Below are 27,940 nucleotides of genomic sequence, written 5' to 3' on the forward strand. Positions count from 1 at the left end.
AAAACCAGTTAATCTCCATTCATTCTCCGAATTTTTATCGATCACTGCATCAATATAGTATTTATCTGAATCTTCCACTGTTAAGTTTATCGAATCTTTCCAATAAAGAACTAATCCACCACTCCTTCCCACTCTTGGAACGACCCATCTATGATCAAAACCAATACTTCTTTGAGTAACCTCTAGCCTTGCATCGTCTGTAAGTGTCTCGGCTAAAAACACTACAGCGGGATCTTTTGCCCGTACGATTTCGACGAGCTCTCTCCCTGTCCGTATGATTTGGCTGTATTACGAATAGTGGAGGGAGGAATAGTTTGGTTCCCTTGACATAGCCAGGGAAATTTTGAGCATTGAGATGGGTAACAACTAACAACTTGATATTTTCAGAGGAGATAAAACGAATTGGATGGGGGTAATGTTTGCATGGGAAGAGAAAGAATAGTGACACTGGAAGAATTAACATTAGTAGATTTGTGGAGGAGCTGGAGGAAGAAGATGAAGTCCATGACGTCAGTCAAGAATTGATTTGGTAATTGGTACCATAAACGAACGAAATATAAATTGAATAATTTTGTGCTCCACACCTAAAACTTGTGGTTTGCTTTCACTAAATAGACTGAGTGTTATAAATCATGTACAATATTACAATAGATAAGAGATTTGAATAGAGCAGAATACATTCAAATAACAGTTACAAATGAGATAGGGGAATGCTCAAGTTATTTTGCTAACTCTGAATTGATCTAATCTTATCTTTTATTGTGTTTGATTTGGATATCTTGATATCAGCGGATAGCTTTGCTTCAATACAACTGTAACAAAATTTAAACCATACTGATAACAACCACAAACACATTATATTATCAATATGAACCCATTACAAATCTCACTTAACGCATGAAATTAAACTTCTCTAGTCTAAGTTACCCTTGTCAAGTGCCGGCAAACATTTAAACAGAATCTCCACTGCATGCTCCAATTCCTGCTCTGTAATAATCAATGGTGGCACAAGCCTAAGAACATTTCCTTTCCCTGCAGTTAATATTAAAAGACCAGAATTTCGACAAGCATTGACTAGTGGTGAAGCAGATACATCCAGTTCTACCCCGATAATAAGCCCGATACCTCTTACTTCTCTCACATGAGAGTTCCCCCCTAGCTTTTTAATCAGCAGTTCTTTGAAGTACAGACCTTTCTTTGAGACACTGGCCAAAAAACCAGGTCTTGAGATTTTGTCCAAAACAGCAAGGGCAGCATTACAGACAAGTGGGCCACCAGCAAAAGTGCTTCCATGATCTCCAAAACTTATGGCAGTGGCAACTCTTTCAGTCACTAGCACAGCTCCTATTGGAAGACCTCCAGCAAGAGGCTTGGCAAGTGTCATTATATCTGGGACTACACCATATGCTTCATGTGCCCAGAGATAGCCAGTACGGCCCAAGCCACATTGAACCTACAAAATAAACATTTTTTGACAATAAGTTGAATTGTGGAATAGGTGCCTAGACATCAAGAAACCAAAAAAGAAAAATAAATAAATAAATAAAAGGAATAAAATAGTGGTCAGAGCAAGATCTATCAAAGAACTGCATCTACCTACAATGCTTTTTTTTTTTGGTAAGACATGATGTATAAAATTATAGAATACACTGAAAAAAGAAGGCTAATTGTCCCTACCACCACTCCCAGACTTGCATAAGAATCTGTTTCATCCAATTATTAGGTTTTAGCCCTATATACAGAGACTTTTATTTGCCAATGTGCAATTTATTTGTACATTAGCAGAAAGCAACTTCATTGGTGATGAGTGATGACCTGAATTTGTCCCAATAACTAAGATAACATTTGTAGACAGTGAAGAACTGTTTACAAAAACAACTCATTCATCCTTTAATTTAATTTTTAAATGCGTTCTCTCTTCACATCTACTTTCATGAATATTGTCTCAATTCTCTTTCTACGGAATGATAGAGAAGCATTAAATCCTACTAGAAAGATGGAAATGATAGAGAAGCATTAATCCTACTAGAACGGGCAGCACAAGATTTATGAAGTACTGTTGTGGTAAGTAAGCTTTAAAAAGTTACCAAAATAAAAAGCACTCATTTTTCTTGCAAAGATTTGGCCATTTCTCAAAAGGGAAAACAATTTCAATTAAAACAGACTTGCACACTAATGCAAACTTGATAAACCCAGTGTCTTTTAAAGCAAGTAAAAATCATTCTCTTATGATTACAAGGACATGGCTCTTTGTATGAGTCTTGTGTGCAAGTGTATGTTTAGGTGTTGGATTCATCAAACCTCCAAATCTTAGGACAAGAGGCCAAAACTACTTTTATGATAATTCTTTATTCAAGAACCTAGGCTAAGCATATATGTACCCCTCAATTATAAACTATATGTGACAAAGAAACAAATTACTTAACAGTCTTAAGGTATTAGTATCTTCTCTCCCTCTCAACACCTATGATCTGCAGTCCAAAAATAGGCATGCGAGACATTTAAAGCATCTTATGGCATAGTAATATCAAATGTGTTAACATGGATACTTCTCAAATTTTGGAGAAAAAAGAAAAAAGAAAAAACAAGTAGATGAAGCAATTCAACAGCACATTTAATGACGGTTTGAGGAGGGAACCAAACAGAAGTGAACCACTGAAGCTACTATTTACTATTGAAATAGTCATTTTGGGCTATTTAGGAACCAACATGAAAAGCCTAAAATTCTTATCCACTAAAGCAGAACACCCCTGTGCTAGTGCTGGGTTAGTGCAGCACTTACTTTTGTAGACAATCTTAATTGAAGTCCAATGTGTTACCTTTCTCCTTGACTCAAAATGCCATGTAATGACAGCAACTTGTTATATAAATCACGTTTCATGAATTGGAAAAATACATTATGGTTTAAGCTGGTGGTAGTGTGGGTTGGACAGGAGGAGGTATGAGTCCTGGAAGTGCAGTTCCTACGTGCATAATATCATCCTCATAATAAAATCTGGCCTATAGATTTGGACCACATAAACTAGCATCTATAATAGAGTATCTTTCCAAAATGAACAGCTGCCTACCTCGTCAAAAACCAGGAGAGAACCAAAATCATCACAAGCTCTACGCAAGGAATATAAAAATTCCTTTGTTGCGCTATATATGCCACCTTCACCCTGGATAGGTTCTACAAATACAGCAGCAGTATTTCCACACTGAATCAGTTCCGTTGCAGCTTGTATATTACCATACTCCAAGAATGTGACTCCAGGCATGACAGGCTCAAAGGGTGACCGGTAATGCTCTTTGCTTGTCAAAGCAACGGCCCCCATAGTTCTCCCATGGAAGCTGTTAGTAAAAGAAATGAACTGTGTTGCTAGCTGTTTCTCATCAGGATGTGAAAATCTTTGAAACTTTCTTGCAAATTTGATAGCAGCTTCGTTAGCTTCTGTACCAGAGTTTGAGAAAAAGACACGATCAGCGAAAGAACAAGCCACAAGGCGTTTTGCAAGCTCCACCTACAGCAACAAGACATTGCTTTATGGTGAGCAAATTTTGTTCAAGTACTTAAGCAGCTAATGCAAATACAATCACGATAGGCCAATTTTTGTGATTGGCAGATGTTCTATTTTCAATGAACAACATAAGGATCTCTTTCTGCTCATATTAACGTTTCATTTCCCATTTTTTTAATGATAATTCATTTGGGGTCTTTCTGGCTTCATTGGTCAGTAGGCAAAACATAAAAATTTCACAATATGATTCTGACCTGTTAATAAGTACCACTTGTGATTGAAAAGTGAGACTTTTCACTGGTAATAGTTACAATTTGGCCCAGTTTTTTGGTGTTTGGTGCGATTGAAAATGTTAATTAATCAATAGAAAACATTTCTTGTGGTAAACCAAAATATTAATATGACGGAAAACATTGAAGCATTTTCAACTCCTTTAAACAGTAACTACAATCCCCCCCCCCCCCCCCCCCCACCATATTGCTAACGACTACCAGCTTCCAGTCACTGACTGCCACTCGGCCCATCCTCTGCCTGGCCACCACTGCCCACCCCATTTCTGATCATTGGCGACCAATTGTCCGTCATTGGTCATTGATCACTGTCACCACTAGCTTCCATTAGCCCTCTCTCGCCGCCATCACCAGTCATTTGTCACTGTCAAACTTCATCCCCCCAACCATCTCTGTCATCGAAAATTGTGGTTGCAACTAAATCCTAAAAAGTTAATTTTCAGCTTGCAGCCAAAAACATGGAAGACAAATCCATTTTAAATATTTCTGAAAGGAAAACATTGTATTTTGAAACAAAGAGAGCCTAATTTCTATATTTGATAAGTCCTTATCAATGAATAAAAGTGTTACTTGAAACTTTTTTTTGGAGAAACTGTGTACATAAATAAACTCTATATAATATAGTTTACTGTTCATCTGTGTATATAATTGGAATAAGACTTTGACAATTACTTACTCCATTGAGTTAGAGTTCATTGGCACATTTTATCATTTTACCATAACAGTAACTATCTAAACTTTTAAAACTCTTTCACATTATAATAGTTAATTATTTTGAAATGAAAAAAAGTTGTACACCATAAAATTTAAAAAATAAAGCAAAATAGATTAAACACATGAGTGCAGAGTGCAGTGGCTAATATCAATTACATATCTTTTTGTTAGTTAATTATTATTAGGAATTACATTGTTTGAATAACTCTATGATACAACCCTTTTTTTTTTTTTTTTCACAACTTATTAACTAATGTTTTTTTTTTTTTTTTTGGGATAATTAGTAATGAATCTCTTTATTAACTTATTGTGAAAGCCCAGTAGAGGGAATAAAGTAACTTATCATATATCATTTTTTTTTTTTTGAATTTTGAAAATCTAATTATTGAATTTAATGTTCTTTATATTCTAAATATGCATATCAAATTTTATTAAAATCGGATGATATTTACTATTTGATCAATAAACATATTTTTTATATACAATATTAGATTACAAAAACTTAAAATTTTGACATTTTTTTGATAACATAACAATTGATTTTAAATATTCTTGAAATTTTGTAAACATAAAAAATAAAATAGAAATATACAATCTAACAGTTAAATTTTCAAAATTTACACTTTTAGTATAAAAATATTCGATGAGTTTAGAGGGTTTTTTAAGTTGTTCCAGCGACAGAAGCCGCAGCAAGAAGTTCAAGGGCACGACAGTCATTTAACACATGTAGAAAAAGGGAAAAAAAAAGAAGAAGGAAAAGAGGTTACCTGAGGGATGGAATAGTAAACATTGCTGACGTGGGTGAGCGTATTAGCCTGCTGTGTAACCGCCCGCAGCCAATCGGGATCACCATGTCCAAGCGCGTTAACGGCAATTCCAGACGACAAGTCCAGGTACTCTCGCCCCTCGGGATCATACAATTTACAACCTGTGCCACTGGAGAGCACCACCGGAGCCCTGGCATACGTCCCACCATAACCCTCCCTTCCGCCTCCATCACCTCCTTGCTCACTCCTACTTTCAACGAACCCGGCGCGTGCACTCCCACGTTTGCGCACGCTCTCACTCGAACGTGTTTACCTGATGGACGGCACAGATTTGTCGCCGGAGTAATCGGATGGTTCAGACAATGATGGAGAGAATTCATCGTTTTTTTATTATATATTTTTGTGTTTGTGTGTGTGTTTTTTAAATTTATGGTTTGTTTTATAAGGTCAGGGTTTATATATGTGCGATTTTGTGGTGAAAATGAAATGATGATAATTATAGAGGAATGGAATCGCTTAATTATTTCGCCTTTTTGGCAAAAGAAATACTATACTGCAATAATTTACAAATGGAATGGATTCGATTAGGGTGTGAAGGTGAAACATTTCTGGATTTAAAGGACTTTTTCAGTTTTGAATGTATTCTTCTCTTTTAGTTGCGTCCCGGAAACGTTAACGTTGTTTTCGTACAGTTGGGCAAGACAACTTTCTATTCTCGGCGGAAAAGTTAGGCAAGATAACTGATGATCTTGTACCCGTACCAAGTTTGACTGTAAATTTGTCCACTACATATTTTAAAATTTTAATTATAAAATTATATATATATATATATTTTTTTTTTTTAAAAAAAAAATACTTTTAACAAACTTACTTAGTAATTGATTCACAAACTTATTTTTCGAAAATAAATTTATACTATAAAAATTTGAATTTAAACATTTGATTAATAATATAGTTTTTGATATTTGATCTTCTAAAATTTTACAAATATATAAAAATTAAGAAAAAAAATGTAATACAATAAAATTTTTTTTAGAGATAATTACAACATGTTGTTAATCTCGTAGTTCCAACTCTATCCCCCTTAGACCCCCAAACACTTTGTGCATAAGAAGGTAGCTGAATTCTATCATTCCTAAACCTCTAAATACTTTATGCATAGGGAGGTGCTAATTCAGCTAATAAGGCTGCGTTTGTTTTGGGTGAAATTCATTTCCGGAAATGGTTTTCTATATTTTCGAGTGTTTGGTTGCGCCGGAAAAAGCAATTTTCCGGAAATCATTTTCAGTTGACTCACGGTCAAGGGTGAAAATGATTTACGGAATCATTTTCACTTCAAATGAGTTCCGAAAAATGGAGAGAAAGAGAGAGCATGAAGACAGAGAGAGGGAAAGAGAGAAAGAGAGCACCAGCCACCCGCCGAGGAGCCCAGACATGCCGGAGACGTCGCCAGCGAACCCCAAGCACTGCGCCGATCTCGCCTTCGATCGCACTACCGCCGATCTCCCCGGCGATCGCCTTCGATCACCTCCGCTCGATCTCGCGATCTAGCCTTCGATATCGCGACTCGCCTTCGATCTCCCACCAGCGAACCCAGAAGCCGTCGAACCCAGAACCCAGCGCTCTTCGCACCGCGCCTCGCCATCGATCGTCGATCGTCGATTGTCGTCGCCGCGCCGTGCCATCGATCGCTTCCTCTTCCTTGATCTCTCAGCTTTTTTTTAAATTTTTTTTTTTAAGTTTGATTGCTGTTGTTGTTGTTGTTTTTTTTTTTTTTTTTTTTGATGAATTGATTATTGTTGTTGTTGTTGTTGTTGTTGTGGTGTTGTGGTTGCCGGAATTTTTTGTTGTTGTTGTTGTTGTTGTTGTTGTTGTGTTGTTGTGGCCGGAATTTGCTGCTGGAATTTGTTGTAGGAAAATAGCATTTTCCTAATTGAACCAAACACATGAAAATATTTTCCACCCCAATTTTCATAATACAACCAAACACTTAAAAATATTTTCCTTTTTCAGAAAATAGCATTTCCGGAAAATATGTATTTTTCGGAAAATATTTTACGGGAACCAAACGGACCCTAAAAGGCATTTGACAATACAATAATTAATTAATCAAAAATCACAGCCAATAATAAAGATATTAACTGAAGTTGTAGCTTTTGGCTGTAACCAAACTATATCCAATACTAAAATTTGAAGAATAAAAGAGAAATTTGGTTGAGCATAATTAATATCTGTGTAGGTTTGGAACAAAAGCTTCTAGTCTGTTGCTTTTGTTCGTTTCTTTATATGCAACTCATCAATCCTTGATGTTGACAATCTCCAAACTCAATTGTGCGTTTGTAACCAGCTCCTTGACTCTTAACTGTGGCGTGTTGGTTTGAATGTGTGTGTTATCAAAAAAAAAAAAAACTCAATACACCACTTTAATACAATATCTAAAGTACAAATTTTAGATCATATTCTTGAATTATCATTAGGATTTCCTGTTCATCATGTTTTCGATTAGATGGTAAAATGGGATTCTATTTGGTTTTTGTATTTTGACTCTCAAACACAAATATAACGAATATCTCCTCTCCCTCGCAGGTGGAACCACGTATGGGCTAGGGGCCATGGCCCCCTGGCATTTTGAATTTTTTAATATATAATAATATATTATAGTATATGAATTTTTTCAATATATCATATTTGGACCCTTAAAATTAAAACTGAAAGGTGATGTTAAAAATATTACAAATTTTACTAAAAATATCTTACAAACTGATGTGTGACTAATTATAAAAAAAGAAAATTAAAATATTTATATATTATGTTATTGAAATCCACTATTTACATTCATTGTCATATCAATTTGTAAATATTTTTGAAATAAAGTTTGTTTTAGTTTTAGCATTTTCCAAATTGAAAACTAGTCTCCCAAAAACCTAAAAATTAAAGTGGCCACTTGGTCCATACATCCGGATGTTTAAAGTATTTATTAATCATGCTAATGGGGACTAGAAGATCAATAGCATTCCAATTTATTTTCTTATACTTATTTATTTTTAAATATTTATAATAGCCATGAAGTGAACATTTTCAATTATAAATATTATCAAAACTAGGTTTCCCAACATAATGAAATATGATATTATAACATACTCTTTGATTTTGTACATCAAAAGAGAAATTATTGCAATGTTTAGTACAAATTAATCATAGATGAATTTAATTAATGATACAAAAAAAAAAACATCATATGAGTTTTAGAAGTAATTACGATGAGCCTACCACTGCACACTCATAGTGTGATAGTTACTCCACAAGTATAAGTGCTTCTGAGGTGTAAGGGGTAAGGGTCGGGTTTTAAATCTCCAGAGAAAGTTTCACACACATATATACTTAGATTAGGATAGAGTATGATTTATATCTTGTTTTTTTTAATAAAAAAAAAAATTCTGAATGAAAATGTATTGAACGAGTTTGTAAAATCCTGCCTTTTCTCTTGATCTAATCAAGGGATGTGTTAGAATTTGAGATTTTTTTTTGATGGTCTTCTGCCTTTGGGGGATACAATTAAGAATTTCTCTTAGCAGATGGTATGGATGATTTCCTGAATATTTGTCAGATCTCACTTGAGAGATTGGGGGCTTTTCATTGGGTCGTTGGACTTTCCTATCAACCCATAAGAATAATTTCCGCTTCTTAAGTTGGAGGTGGTCCTTGGCATGCCATTTAAATTTATATTCATAAAGATTATGGAACTTTGGGTTGGCTTGGAAAGGGTATTTAACATAATGAAGATGATAGATTCCCCTGGAAATTGTTTGACAGGATCAATTCTTGCTTCAATTCTCCTAGATTTGGGAGTTTACATGGCTCAATTGCACTGTGAATCCTTAACTTTTCTTTATCTTGAGGAAACTTTTCTGCTTGTATGAGAAAATTCCTTGGGGCTCAACAATAAGGCATGATCCCAAGTGCACTTTGCAAAAATTAATGGACCTATTGTTGGCATATGACCGGTTACTATCTGTACTGGTGGATAAGATGCAGTGATATCTATTTCATGCGCTTTGCAAATTATTGGGAACTACAGAGGTTTGGAAGCAAACAACGCCGGTGTTTCTTTCTGGTTTGTGGTGGAGACTCAGAGATTTTAGAAAACTAAGTTATCGTGTTTGCACTTGACTGAAATGGAAGCATTGCCTTGTTTTTTTATCAAATAATCTCTTACGTTCAGAGTTCAACTAGCAGAGATGCCTTTCATGTGAGAATTACTTAAAGGGTTTCTCTTGTTCAAGTATATCTTTATGCATCCAAAGAGAGTTTGGAAAGAAGCTAAGAGGCTTTCGAAAAACCTTTTTGGGGTTACTTAGATGAAATTAAGTGTTTAAGTGACTTGAATTGCAGTTTGTGAAAGGAGGACAACTAGGTTTAAGAAGACATGGTGATTGAAATACAACTTTATAAGGCATATATAGGTTTTCCTATGATGAGTAGTCTGTTTTGTAGGCAATATTACTGTTCTGGTGAGGGAGCAAACTTTGGGCCGTAGACATTCTTGCCTTGTGTTGGTCTTGGAGAAGATGGACATAAGTAACAAAGATAGCAAGTATCACTTAAAATGGTTTGATAACTTGCCCCGCATGGGGATTTCTTGTTTGCTGTACAGGATGTGGTTTTTACATGACATTGGCTTCTCCAAGATGACTAGGTGGTAGTAGTTATTAATGTGGTTAGGTGGGCCGCCAGTGGTGAGTTCTTAGGAGGTGCTGAGAACTCAAGAGTAACCATGCCTTTGAGATCATGTTTTTGTAACAAAGTGTAAGAGTGATCATCAATTGTTTCTCTAATATTATGTGAAAGGTCCTTGAAATTGTGCTATGGCCCAAATGTGGGGTTGGTAAACAGGTTACTTGACAAAGTTAGGTAGGATGGACTGCTTGGTTTTCCAGGAAATATTTATTTTTGATCCCCTCAGTCAGGAAGGTTGATTTTGCCGCTTTCATGTATCCTAGAGAGAAAGGAATTGGCGATGTTTCCTAATGGCAGGTGGCAGCATGGAAGAGGTGGTTTAGCATTCTATTTGATATCAGATTCTTATTTCCTGGAAGTGTCTTATTGATGAATCAGCATTTCATGGAAGTCTTTGTGAGTGTGGCATACTTTGTAAGGGTGTGGGTTGAAAAATCTGGAATTGTGTTATGGTAGTTATAATTTTTTTCTTTTTTGAACGTTTAAGAGATAAGAGAGCTTGCGTAGTTCTTTTTTAAGCATCCTCATATGGAGTGTTTTGCCATTCTTGTTGTGGTAAGTTTTCTTTGGAATAAAATTACTTACTGTACTACTTTGTCAATCATTTTGTCTTCCTTAGTTGTTGGCATTCTTGCATCACTTGATTTTGGTGCTTTTGAAAGATAGAAAATAAGAAAACACAAAAGAGAGAGGGTTTGTCTATGTTTCCACTGTAGTTCATAGCTCTATTTTTAACCTTCCTTCAATAAGGACAATGGTCAGCAATCATACATACTAAATCCTTTAATAAGTGAGCTCCCCAACACCCACCCCCCACCCCCCTAAAAAATAAAAAAAATAAAAAAATAAAAAAAAGAAGAAGATATTTACTTTTGTTTGTAGAGAAGCCTTAAATTTTCTCTAAATATGATTATTAAAAAAAAAAAATTATTTAATCCTGATTAGTTCACTTTTTGCTTTTTCAAATCACTTACTGGTTGCATCAAGGATAAGTCAAAGATAAAGAAGAGTTGAAGTGCAATGCATTAGCAACTTAAATTTAATATTCGCATTTAACTCCACTAATTTTGTGGATTTACTATATTCTTGCTTATTTTCTGTTTCTCATTTTTTTTGGTTCAGTGGTTCCTCATGATTCTGCAAGCAAAGAAAGCAGAAGGAAGATGGCCGAAGCATATTCATTGAACCAAAAATTGAATGGTAAAGTGAGTGAAGAAGATCTGAAAAAATTAAGGAGAAAATTGGAGGAAGATTCAGAAGATACAAAACAGGTAGTTAAAACTAAAAGGATGAAACAAAAGTTGATTTGCTAAGTGCAAAATTTCTTCTGATTTTGTTGTCTAGTGCCTATGTTGTATTTTAACAATCAAAGGGATGGGATGGCTGACAACCATCTATTTCTTAACTTAAACAAGGGACATACTAATTTAGGCATGATTGTTCTGTTGATAAAATGGTAGAGCTTGTTCTCGCTCGTTTTTTATTTTAGATGTTCTTCATAAGAACTAGCTTCGTAAATATTTATCGACTGCCTTCCTCTATTACTTTTTTTCTTTTCTTTCTTTTCTTTTTAAGCTACAGTTAGAAAGTTTATTCATAAACTCTTGCACTCCAAAGGAATTAATTAAGTTGCAAACTTGCAATTAAGGCTCATCATAATATATATATATATATATATATATATATTCATGTGGATCCACCATAGGTACTTGAACATGTTATGTCAACTTATGCACCAACCACAAGTTGACAATTAAGTAGGGTGTGGATTTGAGTGTGGGAAGGGGTGTGTCCCTAGCATTATTCATCTAATTTTGTAATTGTATTATAATCGTTTGAATGCGTTAGTTAAATGAAAATGATTTTATTCACATAAGCTTATGTTTATGCTTTGATTTCCCTTCATGTACATCTTTAAAAATGTTTCAATAAGAACATTGCATAGTCATATCATGTTTTTATTGTCAGTTCATAGGAAATTTATTCCTTCCTGGAATTGCATTTGGGGAGCTCTGAAGACAAGATCAATCTTTGTGAGGTCATATGGACTAAAACTATCCCCTCCTTTTTTTTCCCCCTCTGGCTAAGTGGGAAATATCCACTTAATTTATTGTTCCCAACTAGAAATTCCTCATGATATGAACTCATAGGTCTGCTGAACTCTTAAATTGATTCCATTGCAGAGTCATGTTCTGCTAAGTACCTTAAACATTTATGGCAAATATTGTAGATGTGTTTCTACTAAAGTGAATTCTATTCACCATTTGAAATAAACTTTAACTGTAGCGAATTGGGGTCAGCTCTGTTGTAATGAATTTATGATAGAAAATAATCCTTGGGTTGTTTTGAATACCAATTCATGGTATGCATACAGGGTATACAACAACCAAGCTTTAGTCCCAAAAATTTTGGCATCGGCTATAGATCCTTAGTAGACTTGTTGGGGTCGATCACATGTATTTTTTCTGCCCCCTCAAACAAAAGGAAAAATAAAATAAAATAAAAAAGCAGATGGGTTTTCCAAACACAAGGAGATAGGGTTCATAAATGAATCTTGTTTTACTTTATTTCTAAAAACATCACTCCATGCATGTGTGCGTGCACACACTAGTGTCAAGTTTGGAATTTTTAACACTGAAAATAATTAAGAAAACATAATTTAATTTGCTAAAGACTAGCCTTATAGCTGTCATATGGGAATAGCCCTTGAACTTATGTAGTGCTGTTAACCAACTCTAAAATGAACTCTTATCATATCTGATGCTTTTAATCCCATGATCTCTTAAAAAATTGAACATGTGGTCCAAAGTCGTTCAGAATTTTTCAGAGAATAAGTAAACTGATGTAGTGCTGTCATAGAACATTGACTTGCTCTGTAATTTAATGCAGGCTTATATTGTTATATCATGGAACACAACAAGTGTCTGTTGGTCCTTTGAACTTCATAACTAAAATATGGTTCTCTGTTAACCATCAGAAATATCCAGTGAATTGTTGATATGAAAAACTTTGACTATGAGCTTGATGATGTGTACTCTTAAAAAAAATTAGTGCATAGGGATTCATAGCAAGTTGGCAATGTTTTTAATTTTAACTGGGGATTCATAGCAAGTTGGCGATGTTTATAATTTTAATTGGGAATTGTTGGATGACTTTTTCAGACTGGGACCACTATTACAGATCAAATGGATCTTCTTTGTGAGCAAGTTAAAATGTTGGCTGGAGAGGTGGCATTGTGTACCAGTTCTCTGAAAAGACTCTCAGAGCAAGCAACTAGCAACCCTGGAGATTCACAAATGATGGTGAGCTACCTCTTGATGTTTTTTTTTTTTTTCCTCTCATTAAGAACAAATTCAATTGGTTATCTTGGGTTACTTTTAATGGTTATATTGGATATTTTAGGAACAAATGCAGAAGTTAAAGGATGAAATTAGAGAAAAAAAGCGTCAAATACGTGTTTTGGAGCAACGTATGATTGGATCTGTTGAGACAACTACACATGCATCAAACAGCATTGAGGTGTCTCAGGTAAGGACGCACCTAGTGGCACAGGTAGAAATTTACAGTAATGGAAGGAACTGTTTTAGTCATGTGTGTGTGTGTGTGTGTGGAGAGAGAGAGAGAGAGAGAGAGAGAGAGAGAGAGAGAGAGAGAGAGAGAGAGAAAGAAAAGGAGTTACAATATGAGGTAGATAAATTAATCTCATAAAAAGTTTTGTGGCACTACAGAAGTGAAAAGCACTAATTTAACCCAAAAAAGAAGAAAAGCACTAATGTTTTTCTTTTCCTTTTTATAAGTAAATTTATTGACTAAAAGAAGAAAAAGAGGCGCCTCCAAGTACACAGGTTGTGTTCTAGAGGTAGGTCACAATTCAGTTAAAATTTCAGAAATCAATAAAATCCAGAAAATTAGAGAAAGAGCGATCACTTAAGGCAGCCATCCAATCATATAGAGTGCATAAAAAACCATCTTCACATTCATTGTAGATCATTTAAGACCTTTGAATGTCTGATTATTCTGTTCTTTCCGAATAATCCACATGATGCACAAAGGGACTGCATTACAAATATCACCACTACAGTGTCTGGCAAACAGCCCTTTCCAACAGATCAACTACCTTTTTAGGATAACTCAAAGCACCCAAAATAGGAATAATACTAAAGACCATAGATCTCTACCATTATAACAATGTAATAGTACATGGTCAACTGATTCCCCTTCTTCTTGCACATACAACACCAATCCATAATAAAAATGTTTCTTCTTTGTAAGTATCTATTGTAAGGATTTTCCCCAAAGTAGCTGCCCAAGCAAAAAAAAGATACTTTAACAGGAATTTTTTCCCTCCAAATACTTTTCAATGTACTTGGAGCTATTATTATCAAATTAAACTATCAGAACGGTACTTACCAAAAGAAAAAAAATCCCAAAATCTGGTAAATTAGAAAGTCTATCCTGGCTTTGTAATGTTATTTATAATTATAGAGACTGAAATTTGTTTTATTTTTTCCTTTAGTTTGTTTGCTGTTAAGGGTGCTAAACCTACTAGTAAGTGAAATCAATAGTTCCAGAATATGTAGGGACCTTGGTTTGGGGTATTTTATTTCTTTCAAGATTCCGGGAATTACTTTCAGTATATAGTCATTGTTTGGTTTAATGTTGTCTACAATGCTGTATACTGTATATGACAACAATGATGACAATGATATCTATCAATATATATATATAGATATAGATACGGTTGAGTTCAAGTTACACTTAGTGAAACTTTTAAGTAATGTTACATAATTTAATATTTTTTTTTACTTGGTGCAAATTTTGACTCAACATTAGATTACATTTTCTTCTTATACACTCCATGCTTCCACCAAAGCAAAGTTTGCTTTTATGCCAAATTATTATTTCATTGAGTATGCCAATGACGTAAATGCATATGTTAATTATCTATAGGTGTACACTATATATATATATATATATATATTTTTTTTTTTTTAATTTTTTGGGTAAAATATCATTTTCGTCCCTAAACTTTCACAAAGTTTGTTTTTCATCTCTAAACTTTTAAAAGTTTTGTTTTTCATTCCTAAACTTTGTAAAACGTTCTCCTTTACGTCCTTCCGTCTATATCCAGTAGTTTATGTCCTATTTGGCCTAACAGAGTGTTTATGTGGCATTTGACTTGGACAAAACTATTTTATTTAAAAAGTTTTGGACATGTGGCACAAAGTTATTGGCACACATGGAAAAAGAAATCTGATGAAATTATCTTCACTTAGGGTTTGTTTGGGATTCGCTTATTTTACTGAAACTGAGAACTTTTTGCAGAAAATACTGTAGATAAAGGTAAAAGTTAGCTAAAATAGTACAGTAGGACTCATGAATAGTATCAAAAAGTGAAATGGGGCCCATGAATAATAGCAAAAATAAGCTGAATAGTAAAATAAATTGGTTTTTTAATTTGGAGCCAAACGCACACTTAGAGTAGAACCTAACCTTATTTTAGAACCACGAAACCCAACACCCAACCCCCATAGTGGCAGCCTCAACCGGCGACCCCAATCAAAGACTCTAAGGCGGTGACCCAGTCAGCTATTCCAAGGCGGTGACCCTAGACTGGCGACATTAATTTTTGGGTAGCTGGTATGAATCTTTATGTCATTGTGAAAGGTTTGCGTGAAGCTTTAGGAAATTTGTATTTGGACTTAGCGTGATTTTTTTTTTTTGAAAACTGAGTTAGTTAGTAACTGAGATGCCATCATTGTAGGTTGGCATGGGGTTGATTTTGTTGAATCTTGTTTCTTCTAGTCCACAGGCGCCATCAAAGCATTATAAAGTCTTCTTTGTCCTATTTGCACACTTCAAGGACCTACTGTAGTAAGTCAAAAGAATTGGAGAACCTGCAAGGCTGCGATTACTTAGATTTGAACTGATTTCAATTTTTCCTAATCTTCTTTGATAGATTGACAGCCCCAAACAACATGAACACCATCTTCCAATTCCATTGAACATGCTTTGCACCATGGAGAGTTAAACCACCCGACGGTTTGGGGTTGCCGGTCGCCGATCTGGGATGGGATTTCACGGTTGGGATTGCCAATTTGGCTCACCGGTTAAGGCTGTTGCTGTGGGGTTTGGGCATGGGTTTTTGTGGTTATCGTCATATTATTATTGTTTCCACATGTCCCAATAACTTTGTGCCACGTGTACAAAATTTTAAATTAAAATAATCTAGTCCAAGTTTGATACCATGTCAATCCACGTAGGACATAAACTAACGGTTATAGACGGATAAACTAACAGTTATAGACAGTGGATGTAAAGTAGAATGTTTTGCAAAGTTTAGAGATGAAAAACGAACTTTTGAAAGTTTATGGACGAAAAAAGAACTTTTGTGAAAGTTTAGGGACGAAAATGAAATTTTATCCAAATTTTTATATGTAAATAAACTTATTTAATAAAATCAATCATGTACATGGGAATCTATAGGTGTGCACTAATTATTTATATAAAAACAATTTATTTGGTTGTTTTTATAAATTTTATATGAGAAACTATTTTTATTTTGAGTACTTATTACCCAAATAATAATAGATTTAGTTTATGACGTTCTTCCTTAGTTAAGTTGCTTTGGAAATAACCGTAACAAAAACCATCAAGAGGTAAAAGAATTTAATGACACATGCAATTAAGAATATAAAAAAATAATTATGCGTTTAAATTAGTTAAAATAATTAAATATTTATGAATTCACTAAAATAATATGTTCATATTTTTAAATTTATTAATCTTAATTGTGAATTCACTAAGGTGCTGCAATGTGGTACATTCTTTTTGATAAATAATAAAACTTTATTGAATGAAAATAATCAACTACAAAGAGCTGAAGCACAGGAAGTGTGCTGAGGTAAACATGAAAACAAATGAAACTAAGATGCGAAAGTACAACTATTTTTCTTTTTTGAGTAAGAAAGATGTATATTCAAAAAACTACTAAATGCAAAGTAGCACAAAGCATATAAAAAGCCCAAAAAATGAAAACACTCAAAAAGTACAACTATCAAGCAAAGCAGATACGAAAACTAAAGTGAAAACACTCAAAGCTGTTGTCCACCCAAACAAAGTATGGAAAAAAGCTAGTTTCAGGTCTTAAGTTGAAATTTCGGTTCCTTCAAAAATCCGAGCATTCTTCTCCCGCCAAATACCCTACATTAGGCAATGCGGGATTGTGTTTCAAATAACCCCATTTCTATGTTTACTGAACTTACTCAGCCAGCTAGATAAAAGCTCCATTACAGCACTGGGCACAACCCAATGTACCCCAAAAAGTGTGTACACCATTCACCACAACTCTCTAGCTAAAATTAAGTGATTAATAGTCTCCCCAGCCCTCTTACGCATAGAGCAGGAAATAGAATTCTCTTCATTTGGCCTTCAACCTCATCAAAGCTTTAAATTACTTCTCTGTGATTGGTGAGACATCCGCATTAACCCTTATATGGTAAAATTTGTAGCATCCCTAGCATCACTCATAGGTGATACACTAACTATTTATGTCTAAGGAATTTATATGGTTCTCTCTCTCTTTATATATACATATATAAAATATGATCAGGTGGTGTAATTTTTAATTTATTTAATAGATTCAAAATTGCAGTGTTGGATCATATACATTTTCATTGTCCTTGACACAAATGTCAAATTTTATGTTAATCAGATGTTATTTACTATTTGATTAGTAAACTTATTATTATTTTTAATAATAATAATAATAATAATAATAATAATTAAAGATGCAATGTGATCTCTGAACAACAATTTACATCTTTTAACTTCTTTTGATGACATTTAATATATAAAGCAAGAACCAAGGCTGCAGCATCCAAAATTTGTAATATATATATGTATATATATAAAGCAAGAATCCAGGAGGAAAGCAAAGTTTGCGTGATGGAGAGAGTCATCATCATTGTTAAAATTTAATTTATTTGCTATGATCGCTAATTCTTTGTACTTTATTAATATTTTCTAATTATTCTATCACACTCCCATGCAGGCTCTTTCCAAGCTTGCTTCTCAGCTAAATGAAAAAACTTTTGAACTTGAGGTTTGTTATCCTATTTGCTTTGTAGCTGTAAGGATGGTATTTCAATCTCAATTTCTAAAGATATTTTACTAATTTGATCACTTTGTTTTGGGATGAGTATCCAAGATTAAATCAGCAGACAATAGGATACTTCAGGAACAGCTACAGATGAAGGTAAAATTCGAAAGCTGTGAGATTTCATTTTCTGTAATTACAATTTTAATGTTATATATATATATATATATTTATTTATTTTTTCTTATTGCAAGGTATCGGAGAATGATGAGATGCAAGAAACAATTCTTCTTCTAAGGCGACAGCTCAACTCGTTATCAGATAGAAGCTCCGGTAATTCACAACAAGTTTCTGAGGCTGGGGCTAAACCAGTCAGAACTTGTCCTGAAGGGTTCTTAGAAAAGAATTTTGAAGAGGGGAAAGGGATTAGTTCATATGAAGAAAATTATGCTGATGAAAATACTCCGACAAGTGTCATGAGCTTGAATAGGATTTTTAATCTGGAGGACTCGAAAGAGAGCAACAATGATTTGAAAAACCAAGTCCATATGCAGGTTACCCTTTTCTTTTTCATGTTTGGCATATTCTAAAATAGAAATTCAATGCCATCTTTGTTCTAACATCTTGACTTTTTGAATATAAAGATTTAAATAATAAAAATTTTCTTGTTAAATTGTACTTTAATTATTTTATCTTAGGCTGCTGAGATAGAGAATTTGAAGCAAGAGAAAGTGAGATTGATTGAAGAAAAGGATGGGCTTGAAATTCAGTCTCAAAAGCTGGCCGAAGAAGCTTCATATGCAAAAGAGTTGGCTGGGGCTGCAGCAATTGAACTCCGAAACTTGGCTGAAGAAGTAACTAAGCTGTCTTATGATAATGCAAAGCTGACTGGTGACCTGGCTGCCACAAGAGAGGCTCATTGCAGATCTATCTGTTGTCAGAGGTCTGTTTCTTATGATTTAAAACATGCTCGACCTGATGGGCGGCCTAGAAAGCCAGACAATGGAGTTTTGGTTGAAGAGTTGCAGAAGGAACTTAATGCAAGATATCAGAGAGAAGCTGTGCTCGAAACTTCACTATCTGAGAAAGATCAAATAGAAGTTGAGCTACGAACAAGACTTGATGAAGCTAAACAGCGTGAAGAAGATTTGGAAAATGAACTTGCCAATATGTGGGTGCTTGTTGCAAAGTTAAGGATGTCTGGCATTAATGCTGATGACTTTTCATCTGAAGGGTTGCATGCATTAAATATATCACAAACCAGAGTTAGGAATGAATATCTTCAATCCAATGGTCTCTCAAATAAAATGTTTGAAGAAGATGAAGTATATGAAAACATGGATAAGATGAGTACATTAGAAGAATCAAGAGCTAGCTATCTGAAAGAAAGGAGAAGATGCAAAGAACTGGAGAGCCTTGTTTCCAGGTTGAAGGTATGCATGTTACAGACCAAACTTTTGAACATTTTACACGCTATGTGCAGCCTTAATGTAGGTTGAACTAATGAATTTTGTATTAATTAGTAATTTCTCAATCATATGTAATTGTTTGCTGGTTGGTTGACTCTTGTGGCTAGACTAGAATAAATAGAACTGCATAACTCTATTTCTTCTTTTGTCTCCAAGCATATACCCAAGGTTTGACATTATTTCTTAATCATTCCAGAAAGGAATTGGACCCTCGCTGTCTCCTGCTATGTACAATTTTTAAATCATAGAATATTAACTTTGTTCTATACTGGATTTAGAGGTGGAATTCCTGTCTTAGTTTTTTTTTTTTTTATGTTTTATTTATTTAATTCAAATTGCTTCCCCCACCCCCCTCCCCCTTCTCTTATGAACTGTGTTTAATGCCTTTTAAAAAAAGAAAAATGAAAATGTGCCTGGATTTGAAACAGATTGCACTTATATTGATTCTGTCCAGTTTTGAGAGGATATCCATTGCATCCGCTATATTTTACAAATGGAAACCTATTTTTAGTGTGGGGTTTGTGTAACACCCACCTCACTGAAATTTAATTTAATTGCTTCTAGAGTGAAATTGATGAATTATTTAATTTATTTTGAAGGTGATATTATTTTATATTATGATCACTACAAAGAAAATAAATAAAAGAAGATGTAACGTGGAGAGATTTTGTGGATTATTCATATTAAACTTTTAGTCTCCTTATCAGTTAAGGAAAATGATAAGAGATTAAAACCTATTTGGATTAGGAGTTATCTCCTTATCAGTTAAAGAAAAGGATAAGAGATTAAAACCTATTTGGATTAGGAGTTTAAGTGTTATTGGAATCCTTTAGAGTTCTAGCCTATCTAAACAACCTTAATTTGAGTTTAATTGGAAATAAAGTCTTGGAAGCTTATTTAAGTTTTAGTGGGTCTTAAAGTGTAAAGCTGAATTTATTTAAGAGTACTAATTAGAGTGGGATTGGTCTTCCTAGACTTTTGGAGGTGTGTGTATATATATATATATATATATATAAAGAAAAAAGAAAAAGAGAAGAAGTCAGTGCTTAGCGTGTAAAAGTTTAAGAGCAGAGAATTAGGGTTTCTCTACATTGAAAAGAATAGAATAACGTGGTACTACTAGAGCAGCCAGCAAGTTCATATTGTACTGTGGTAAACATTTAACTATACATGCTTTATTGGAATCATTAAACGCATCTTTGACTTAGGATTCATCATCTCCTAGTCGCATCGAAGTCTTAGAAATTATATTGATATATTCAAGGGAAAATAGGTTATCATGGAAGTATCTATATAAACGTACATTAGTTTATTGATTTTGAAAGAGATCCTAATATATATGTGGAGTAGTATCACCATTCTTTATAAGTTAAGCTTATATAGACATTCATAAGTGGTGTTCAATGGTATATATATAGGAATAGCAGATTGTGGTATTAGGGATTACACTACAATTATATACAATATGGTATAGACATGATGTATATTAGAAAGCTATGTTAGATTTAATATTGCGAAATCTTCACTGTGGCTAAGAAAAAGTTTTATAAGCAGACTTTTTGGTTATTCGAAACCTGCCTTTATTGAGTTATTTGATCCTTAATTAGGTTCTAGTTAACATTGTTCTCGACCATTGAAGTGAAGCTTGGTTTAGCAACTAGAGGTAAGTAGATTTCAGGTCATGATGTCTCTCAAGACGTGTATATTTATATTTATACGTATTTACAAAAGTGAAGTTTCCAAAAACTTATACCATTGTCAATGCTTTATACATACCTGAATTTCATTATTTCTTGTGGGTTATTTTGAAACTGTATATGTTAAGAATGACTCAAAACTATATTTTTTAAAGAAATTATTTATTATATGATATATGATTGGTATTGACAATATTGTAATAAAGTAAGAATGTTTTCAAACGGTTAACTAGACAGTCTGCAACCTTTGCGAACACAGGATTAATTGTTGGTCTTTGGCCGAAGTAGTGTTATTGTGGTGTGGTGCAGTGTTATCGTTTGCTTTTTGGAGCCAATGTTGCCTTTTTGAGGTTACTGTTATTGTTTCCCACGGGAATCACCCACTAAGTGTTTAGCAATTCATGTATTTGTTTGGCTAATGTTTAATGTTTTCCATATCAAACTATTGTTTTATTGTTATTGACCTTTATAAGTGGAAAAATTATTTATTACTATATTATATTGTTTCTACCTATTTGGTGTCTTACTAATTACAGTGTTATAGTTAAATGTTTTCTTTTTAACAGTTTTATAGAATATATTATATTAATGTTAAAACTATTTGTAAATGTTTTGTAAAGATTATATTTTGTCAATGATACTATTTTTTTGTTTTGAAAGATATCCTCATGTTATGTAGTCTTTTATTGAGCTTCTAGCTCACCTCCCTTTCTCCACCCTTTTAGATTAGAGCAGTGGAATCTCTTTTGGTGGTAGATCATTGGAGCCATAGATTGAAGACATCTTTTAGAGCTAATATTAGTTGATGGACTGTTATTATGTTTTATTGGGATAGCGAGCTTAGCATTCTTGAAACTATTTGGGATTGTATTTGGAGACTTTATGGTTAAAGTTTTAGTTTGATGGATTTTAAAAGAAAGATTTAATGGTTTGATTCTTATTTGTAGATATTTAATTATGCTCTGTTCCATCATAGCAAATGTTGAATATTTATAAAATAAGTCATGCATCTAAATCCTTGATATGGGTTTGGGGTGTTACAGTCTGTTACCTAAATGTCTCTGGTTATGAATCACATAGTTTGCATTTCAAATTCAGTGGTTAAATGTTATTGATGAAGATTATCTTTTGTCTGCTGCTGCACTAGAGGGCTATTGTTCATAACTTCAATGGCATAAATCTGCACAACAATACAAACATTTGATGACAAACATGTATGTTTGCTACATGATTTAGGTTATATATCATCTATCCATCTATTTCATGGTCTGTTCAATAGTCTTCTCTATGGTTGCACTTAGAAATTAAATGCATCATAGAATTTGTAAATTGCAAAGTTGATAAAGGATCTAGCTTTGTTGCATTTCATCTAAAATCTTCAACTTGGTCAGTGCAATTGAAATGCTTATCAAGTAATATCACCTGTGAAATTTAATTCCAATGTATCATATCAGGGTGAAGATGTTGCTGGTTTGGATGTTACTGCTCTTGAAGAACTGCAGAACCTTCATGTTGAAGCTATAACAAAGATTTGCCATGCAAAGGTGATTGCTTTATTTTCTTTCTTTCTCATTAGCTTGTTTGAATTTACTAATTTACCTCTTCGTGGCTTGCCTTAATTACTCTCTCTCTCAGCTGGATTTCATTGATTAACATTTTATGTTGTTAATGGATAAGTATTTGGAGTCGTGTTTTGCTTAGCTTGGATGGTGTACATATGAGGTCTGACAATGTACAGTTCTCAGAGTTTCTTTCCTCAAAATTTCCAGAATTTGTGTGGAGATTTTGAAAATTTATGACATATTCTAATCATTAAATTGGTAGAAGTTATATAGTGATGATCTTGTTATGGAAGTTATTTACTAAAATTCTTTCTCTCTTCAAAAATCTATACTAATAATTAATAATTAGATTATAGTTGAATTATATTATTTGAGTTAATTAGATAGAATGGTTTTGGTTTATGAACTTATAAAAATTAGATTAACCAACCTTGTATTGTTAAAAATAACATATAACTTTTAATACGAAATAGACTATATTATTAGTAAATTACAAATAATAATTTTTTATATTATTAATAAAATTTTGTCAAATAAAAATGAGCCCCTTGGTGCACAAGAAATATACCAAGTGAGCAAGAGAGTCCAGAAAATGAATAACTATAAATGAAAATAAGCAAAGTAGAAGATGAATGGTTAGATACAACCATCCACTAATGCAAAGGACACATAAGGTTTCGATCCTGTTGAATGCTGCTCTAAAGCTTCAAATGCTCTATGATTGTGCTCCCTCCATACCATCCACAGAAGACACAAGGGTATTGCACACCAAACAACACCAACACCCCATCTAACAATTCTCATCTTCTTACATACCAACACTTCCAAGGATTTGATGAGGCATAACCCACTGTAAAAAAGCCAATGACCATAGTTCACTGGCATAATCACAATTGAGGAAAAGATGGTCAACCATCTCTCTAGCCTTCTTACACATGTAACATCACTTGATCACATAGACCTTACGGCAGTGAAGGTTAGCAATTGTGAGAATCTTACCCAGGGCAGCAATCCATATAAATAGGCGACCTTAAGTGGAACTTTGACCCTTCATATGCTCTTCCAGGGAAATGATATGACGCCTCCATAAAAAATAATTCTGTAGAAGGATTTAGTGTTTGTTTGGTAGCCCGTAAGTTTTGGTAGCTTAAATAAACCCATCTTAGTAGGGACCAGTACAACTGGTCTTCAACATCCCTCTTAATCTTGGTGGAGTAGTGAAGATCCATAAACCTGATCATTGCTTTCAATAATAATTTGATATCTCATGAACAGGGGCGGCTGCTTTCAATAATAATTTGATATCTCATGAACAGGGGCGGCTTGATACATTTGGGGGCTTAAGGCGAAAATTGAAATTGAGGCCTTTTATATATTTAAATATGACTTTAAAAAATTAAATATTATTGAAACTTTATTATCTTGTTTTAGATGCAAAATTATTACTAATTAATGTGAAACATGTAGAAATTTTTTTTTTTATAGAAAGTCTATAGACACAAAAAATTTGACAAAACTTTTCATACCTGTTGATGTGATAGAATGATAGTAGTAAGTAAAAGAGTGATGTTAGTGGTGGACCTAGGTGAGAATTAGTAAAAATTTGTCAACTCAACTATTGTGAAAAATGTTGTGATTTTTTTTTATTGGTGAGAAGTGCTACATTCACAATAAAACCCATTATTGAAATTATTTTTTTGCCATCTATAACAGCCTGTAATTACTTACTACTTAGGATTTGTTGTAAAAGTGTTGTGAAAATTTTTGTGAAAGTAGCATTTTTATCTCTCTTTTTTCTTGTTTTTCAATTGATAAAAAATATTATTTTATTTATTGGCTAATATTTTGGCTTAATTAAATTAAAATTTGGGGCATTTTTTTTACTTGGGGCCTTAGGCGATTGCATCAATTGCATTTAGTGTTAAGCCAGCACTGCTTATGGACTTGTTTACAAACTTATACGTTTTAATCTCAAGCCTATGCAAGTGTATTTTAATATATGTAAAAAAAAAAACGAATAGTATTATATATACTTAAATTGAGTCTTACATTCATGAGCTTCTTCATGAACACATTATTATGTATGAGTTTGGTTCGTTTAATAGTTGAATTTAAACCTAAGCTTGTGCTTGGCTCATTTGCTAAATACATGAGCATAAATAAGGTTTTTCCCAAAGTGAGCCCGAGTTGTTCATAAGCATCTCACTTCATTTATTGCCCTAATCATAACCATATGTTTATTTGGAAGTTCTCTTTGGCTGGATAGCTGTTCACCAGTTCGTTGTTTCCATCCTTTTGGGGCTTGGATACGTTATGCATCTATATTCAGGGTTTTTCTTTTTTCTTATATTTCCCTCTTTAGAGGACCTATCATGTAGTTAGTCACCTTTGTGCTTTGAATAGTTTCTTTAAAATCTATGAAAAATGCAGACTGCCTCCAACATAGCCAATTAGAGGCACCAAGAAAGTTTAGTGAATCCTACAATTTAGGCATAGCATTTGTTTTCTATATTTAGGGCCTCTTTGTTAACTGAAATTTGGGTGCTAAACTGTAATTTTCATGAAACGTAGGGGTTCAAATGATAACCCTGTGGTAATAGCATCCTTTGTAGTGCCCTTATGTTTGTTGTTTGAACCTCACCTCCCTCTCCACCACTATTTACCTATCAAAAGAATAAAATTAAAAATAAAAATATCTAGGAATGTAGAAGTGTAGTTATTTAAGATTTAGTTGACTAGCAATTGACTAGCAATTGACTAGTATGAATTACTGAGTTATTTTTTCCTTCCTCTGTTGTTTGGAGATTTCAATTCGTGCTAGTCTTAAATTATGTTAGATTTTTTTTTTTAAAAAAATTTTTATGAAGAAAAAAGGTCCGAATCTCATATTTTAAAAAAAAAAAAAAGTCAGAATTGTTTTTCTTTTATTTGGACAATATGACGAGGGAGGTAGTTGGATGCTTGAAGATGTTGAACGTCCCTTACATGTCATAAAGTAGTTCTGATGAGGGAGACACAAGAAGATTATTATTTAGTATTATTTATGTTTGCAAACCCATTGTATTTTTATGTTTTAGGTCCTATTAGTTTATTGGATTTTTAGTTATTGGGCTTTTAGTATTTTAATTTAGAAGTAAGATTATTTTTGTAATAAGGCAATTAGGGTTTCCTAACTAATTAGAACTAGGGTTTAGCAATCCTTTATAAGCAACTTATTGTACTCCTTGAGGAGATAGTTGATATTTTGATTAATGAAAAAAATGGTCGTTTGGTCTTTCTTTGGTCTGGTGCTGACTCCAGGTCTACCCTAGGTGCTGACTCCTAGTGGTTTCCCCGCTTGGTGCTGACTCCAAGCAAGGCCTAGGTGCTGACTCCTAGGTCATATCTTTTATTTTTCCGTTATTTCAGTTTTGTTTTGGTTGTCCTGCGTCATATTTGGTATCAGAGCAAACACCGATCCGTTGAAGAATTACTGCAGGAAAGAATTAGAAAAAAAAAATCACATACCCAAAAAAAAAAAAAAAAAAAAAAATTCCCATCACTGCCGTGTTTTTCACCACTAGAAAGTTGTCTTTGTCATTTTCTTGCTTAGTACCAAAAAAAAAAAAAAAAAAAAAAAAAAAAAGCTGCTGTCCTATAGTTGTGCTACCCATCAGAAGACTAGATATTCAAGCCAACCAAAGACTCCAATCTAACACCCACCACCGCGGAACCCAACAACCACCACCGCTGAGATTGACCCATCATCTGCCGAAACCCACAGATCAGCACTTGGCCGCCGCCGACCCACTAGCCACCAGACTAGAAACAGAGGAGTTTGAAGCCCACAAAAGCCGCCGATGTCAATACTGGATTTGCGCCGTTGAGAACCACCTGCGCCAACGTGCGAGCTCCGATCTGCACCTCGAGCACCGCTGACCGTGAATGTCGGTGAGCCCATACCGCCGCTCCGCCGTTGACTCCACTGCCGCCTCGTGCTTGCTCCGCCGCTTGTTTTTTCTTTTAGTTTCTTTTGCTTCTAGTAGTTTCTTTAACTTCGGTGTTTACATGTTTGGAGTCGGGCTTAGCAGTCTTTCATTTTAAACTGTAGTTCTTTTTATTGTATTTCACAAAAAAAAAAAAAAAAAAAAAAAAGAAGAAGAAGAAGAAGAAGAAAAAAAAAAATATTGTTATAGTGCCAGCCCATTGAATGTATGGGCAAGTGTTTTTATTTATTTTTTTCTTCATAGATCCAGACTTCCAGTTTTGTCCAATTAGACCCACTCAATTGAGGAGCCAAGCTCGTGACTATCAAGTGCAGTAAGTTAACCACTGACAAGGTGAACTATGGTAATATCTGACGCACCTTATTTTGATGGTGATGATACTTATTCACGTGATTTTGTCAACTGGATAAATGGGATGGAGCAATTCTTTGAGCAAGTAAATTGGGCAAATAATAAAAAGGTTAGGTATGCCAAGTTGAAGTTAAGAGGTCACGCACAAAGGTTTTGGGAGAAGCTTGAATATTTCCGCTATGTGGATTATGAACCTGCCATCAGTGTGTGGCAAGATATGAAAGAAAAGTTTTGTGATGAGTATTTGTCACCATACTATCGAGCTAAGTATCTACCCCAATCTCAGTGTGGTGCTTTTCAAGTTGAAGCAAATACGATGAATCCTCATTCTCATCCCATTTCATGTCCTCAACGCACTTTTGAACAATCTACCAAGGAAATATCTACCAGGAAAGTAACAGAATTAACTGTTAAGCTCATGAAAGACATTCAAGACAGGATTGCTCAACACAAGAAGACTCAATCCGATTCAATTGGGAAACCAAGGACACTAGATCACAATGAACTTCTTGCTGCCCCAATAGGAGACAACATTGATGATGATATCTTGGTCGTTGAGAATCCTTCAGCAACACCAAAGTCTAATGTTGACACAAACGTACATGCCTCAACAAGTGTTACTTTAACATGCGTGCAGGGAAATGAATCTATTGAAGAGCAGCAAGGCGAAGAGATGGCACCTAAAGAGAGTATTACATTAGAGGGTGCACATGATGTGAAAGTTGAAGTTGTTGAATGTGTTTCTGATCAACCCTCCACAGTCCTTGAA

The 27,940-nt window shown here is 34.0% G+C and overlaps 2 protein-coding genes across 2 annotated transcripts; one reads left to right on the forward strand and one right to left on the reverse strand.

Moving 5' to 3' along the window:
• Positions 1-561: 561 nt before the first annotated feature.
• Positions 562-5,947, reverse strand: LOC112004508 (acetylornithine aminotransferase, mitochondrial). Its single transcript, XM_024036759.2, is given in 4 exon segments — positions 562-1,453; positions 3,069-3,503; positions 5,272-5,477; positions 5,480-5,947. Coding segments are annotated over 4 exon segments (1,353 nt in total). The 5' UTR covers positions 5,652-5,947; the 3' UTR covers positions 562-913.
• A 7,222-nt stretch (positions 5,948-13,169) lies between these two features.
• On the forward strand, positions 13,170-26,112 carry LOC112035724 (kinesin-like protein KIN-7E, chloroplastic). The gene is made up of 7 exons (XM_065760392.1): positions 13,170-13,310; positions 13,411-13,536; positions 18,062-18,112; positions 18,218-18,265; positions 18,361-18,660; positions 18,805-19,539; positions 22,727-26,112. The coding sequence occupies exons 1-7, from the start codon at positions 13,194-13,196 to the stop codon at positions 22,889-22,891; spliced, it is 1,542 nt and encodes a 513-aa protein (XP_065616464.1). The 5' UTR covers positions 13,170-13,193; the 3' UTR covers positions 22,892-26,112.
• Positions 26,113-27,940: the final 1,828 nt, after the last annotated feature.

This window comes from Quercus suber, unplaced genomic scaffold (assembly GCF_002906115.3).
Source record: "Quercus suber isolate HL8 unplaced genomic scaffold, Cork oak 2.0 scaffold_364, whole genome shotgun sequence".
In the NCBI taxonomy this organism is placed as follows: domain Eukaryota; kingdom Viridiplantae; phylum Streptophyta; class Magnoliopsida; order Fagales; family Fagaceae; genus Quercus; species Quercus suber.

Excerpts from the sequence above, each read along its gene's own strand:
- LOC112035724 (XM_065760392.1), top strand. The coding sequence starts at position 13,194 with ATGGATCTTCTTTGTGAGCAAGTTAAAATGTTGGCTGGAGAGGTGGCA. Across the intron at positions 13,311-13,410 it reads CTGGAGATTCACAAATGATG|GAACAAATGCAGAAGTTAAA; the intron begins GTGAGCTACCTC and ends TGGATATTTTAG. Across the intron at positions 13,537-18,061 it reads ACAGCATTGAGGTGTCTCAG|GCTCTTTCCAAGCTTGCTTC; the intron begins GTAAGGACGCAC and ends ACTCCCATGCAG.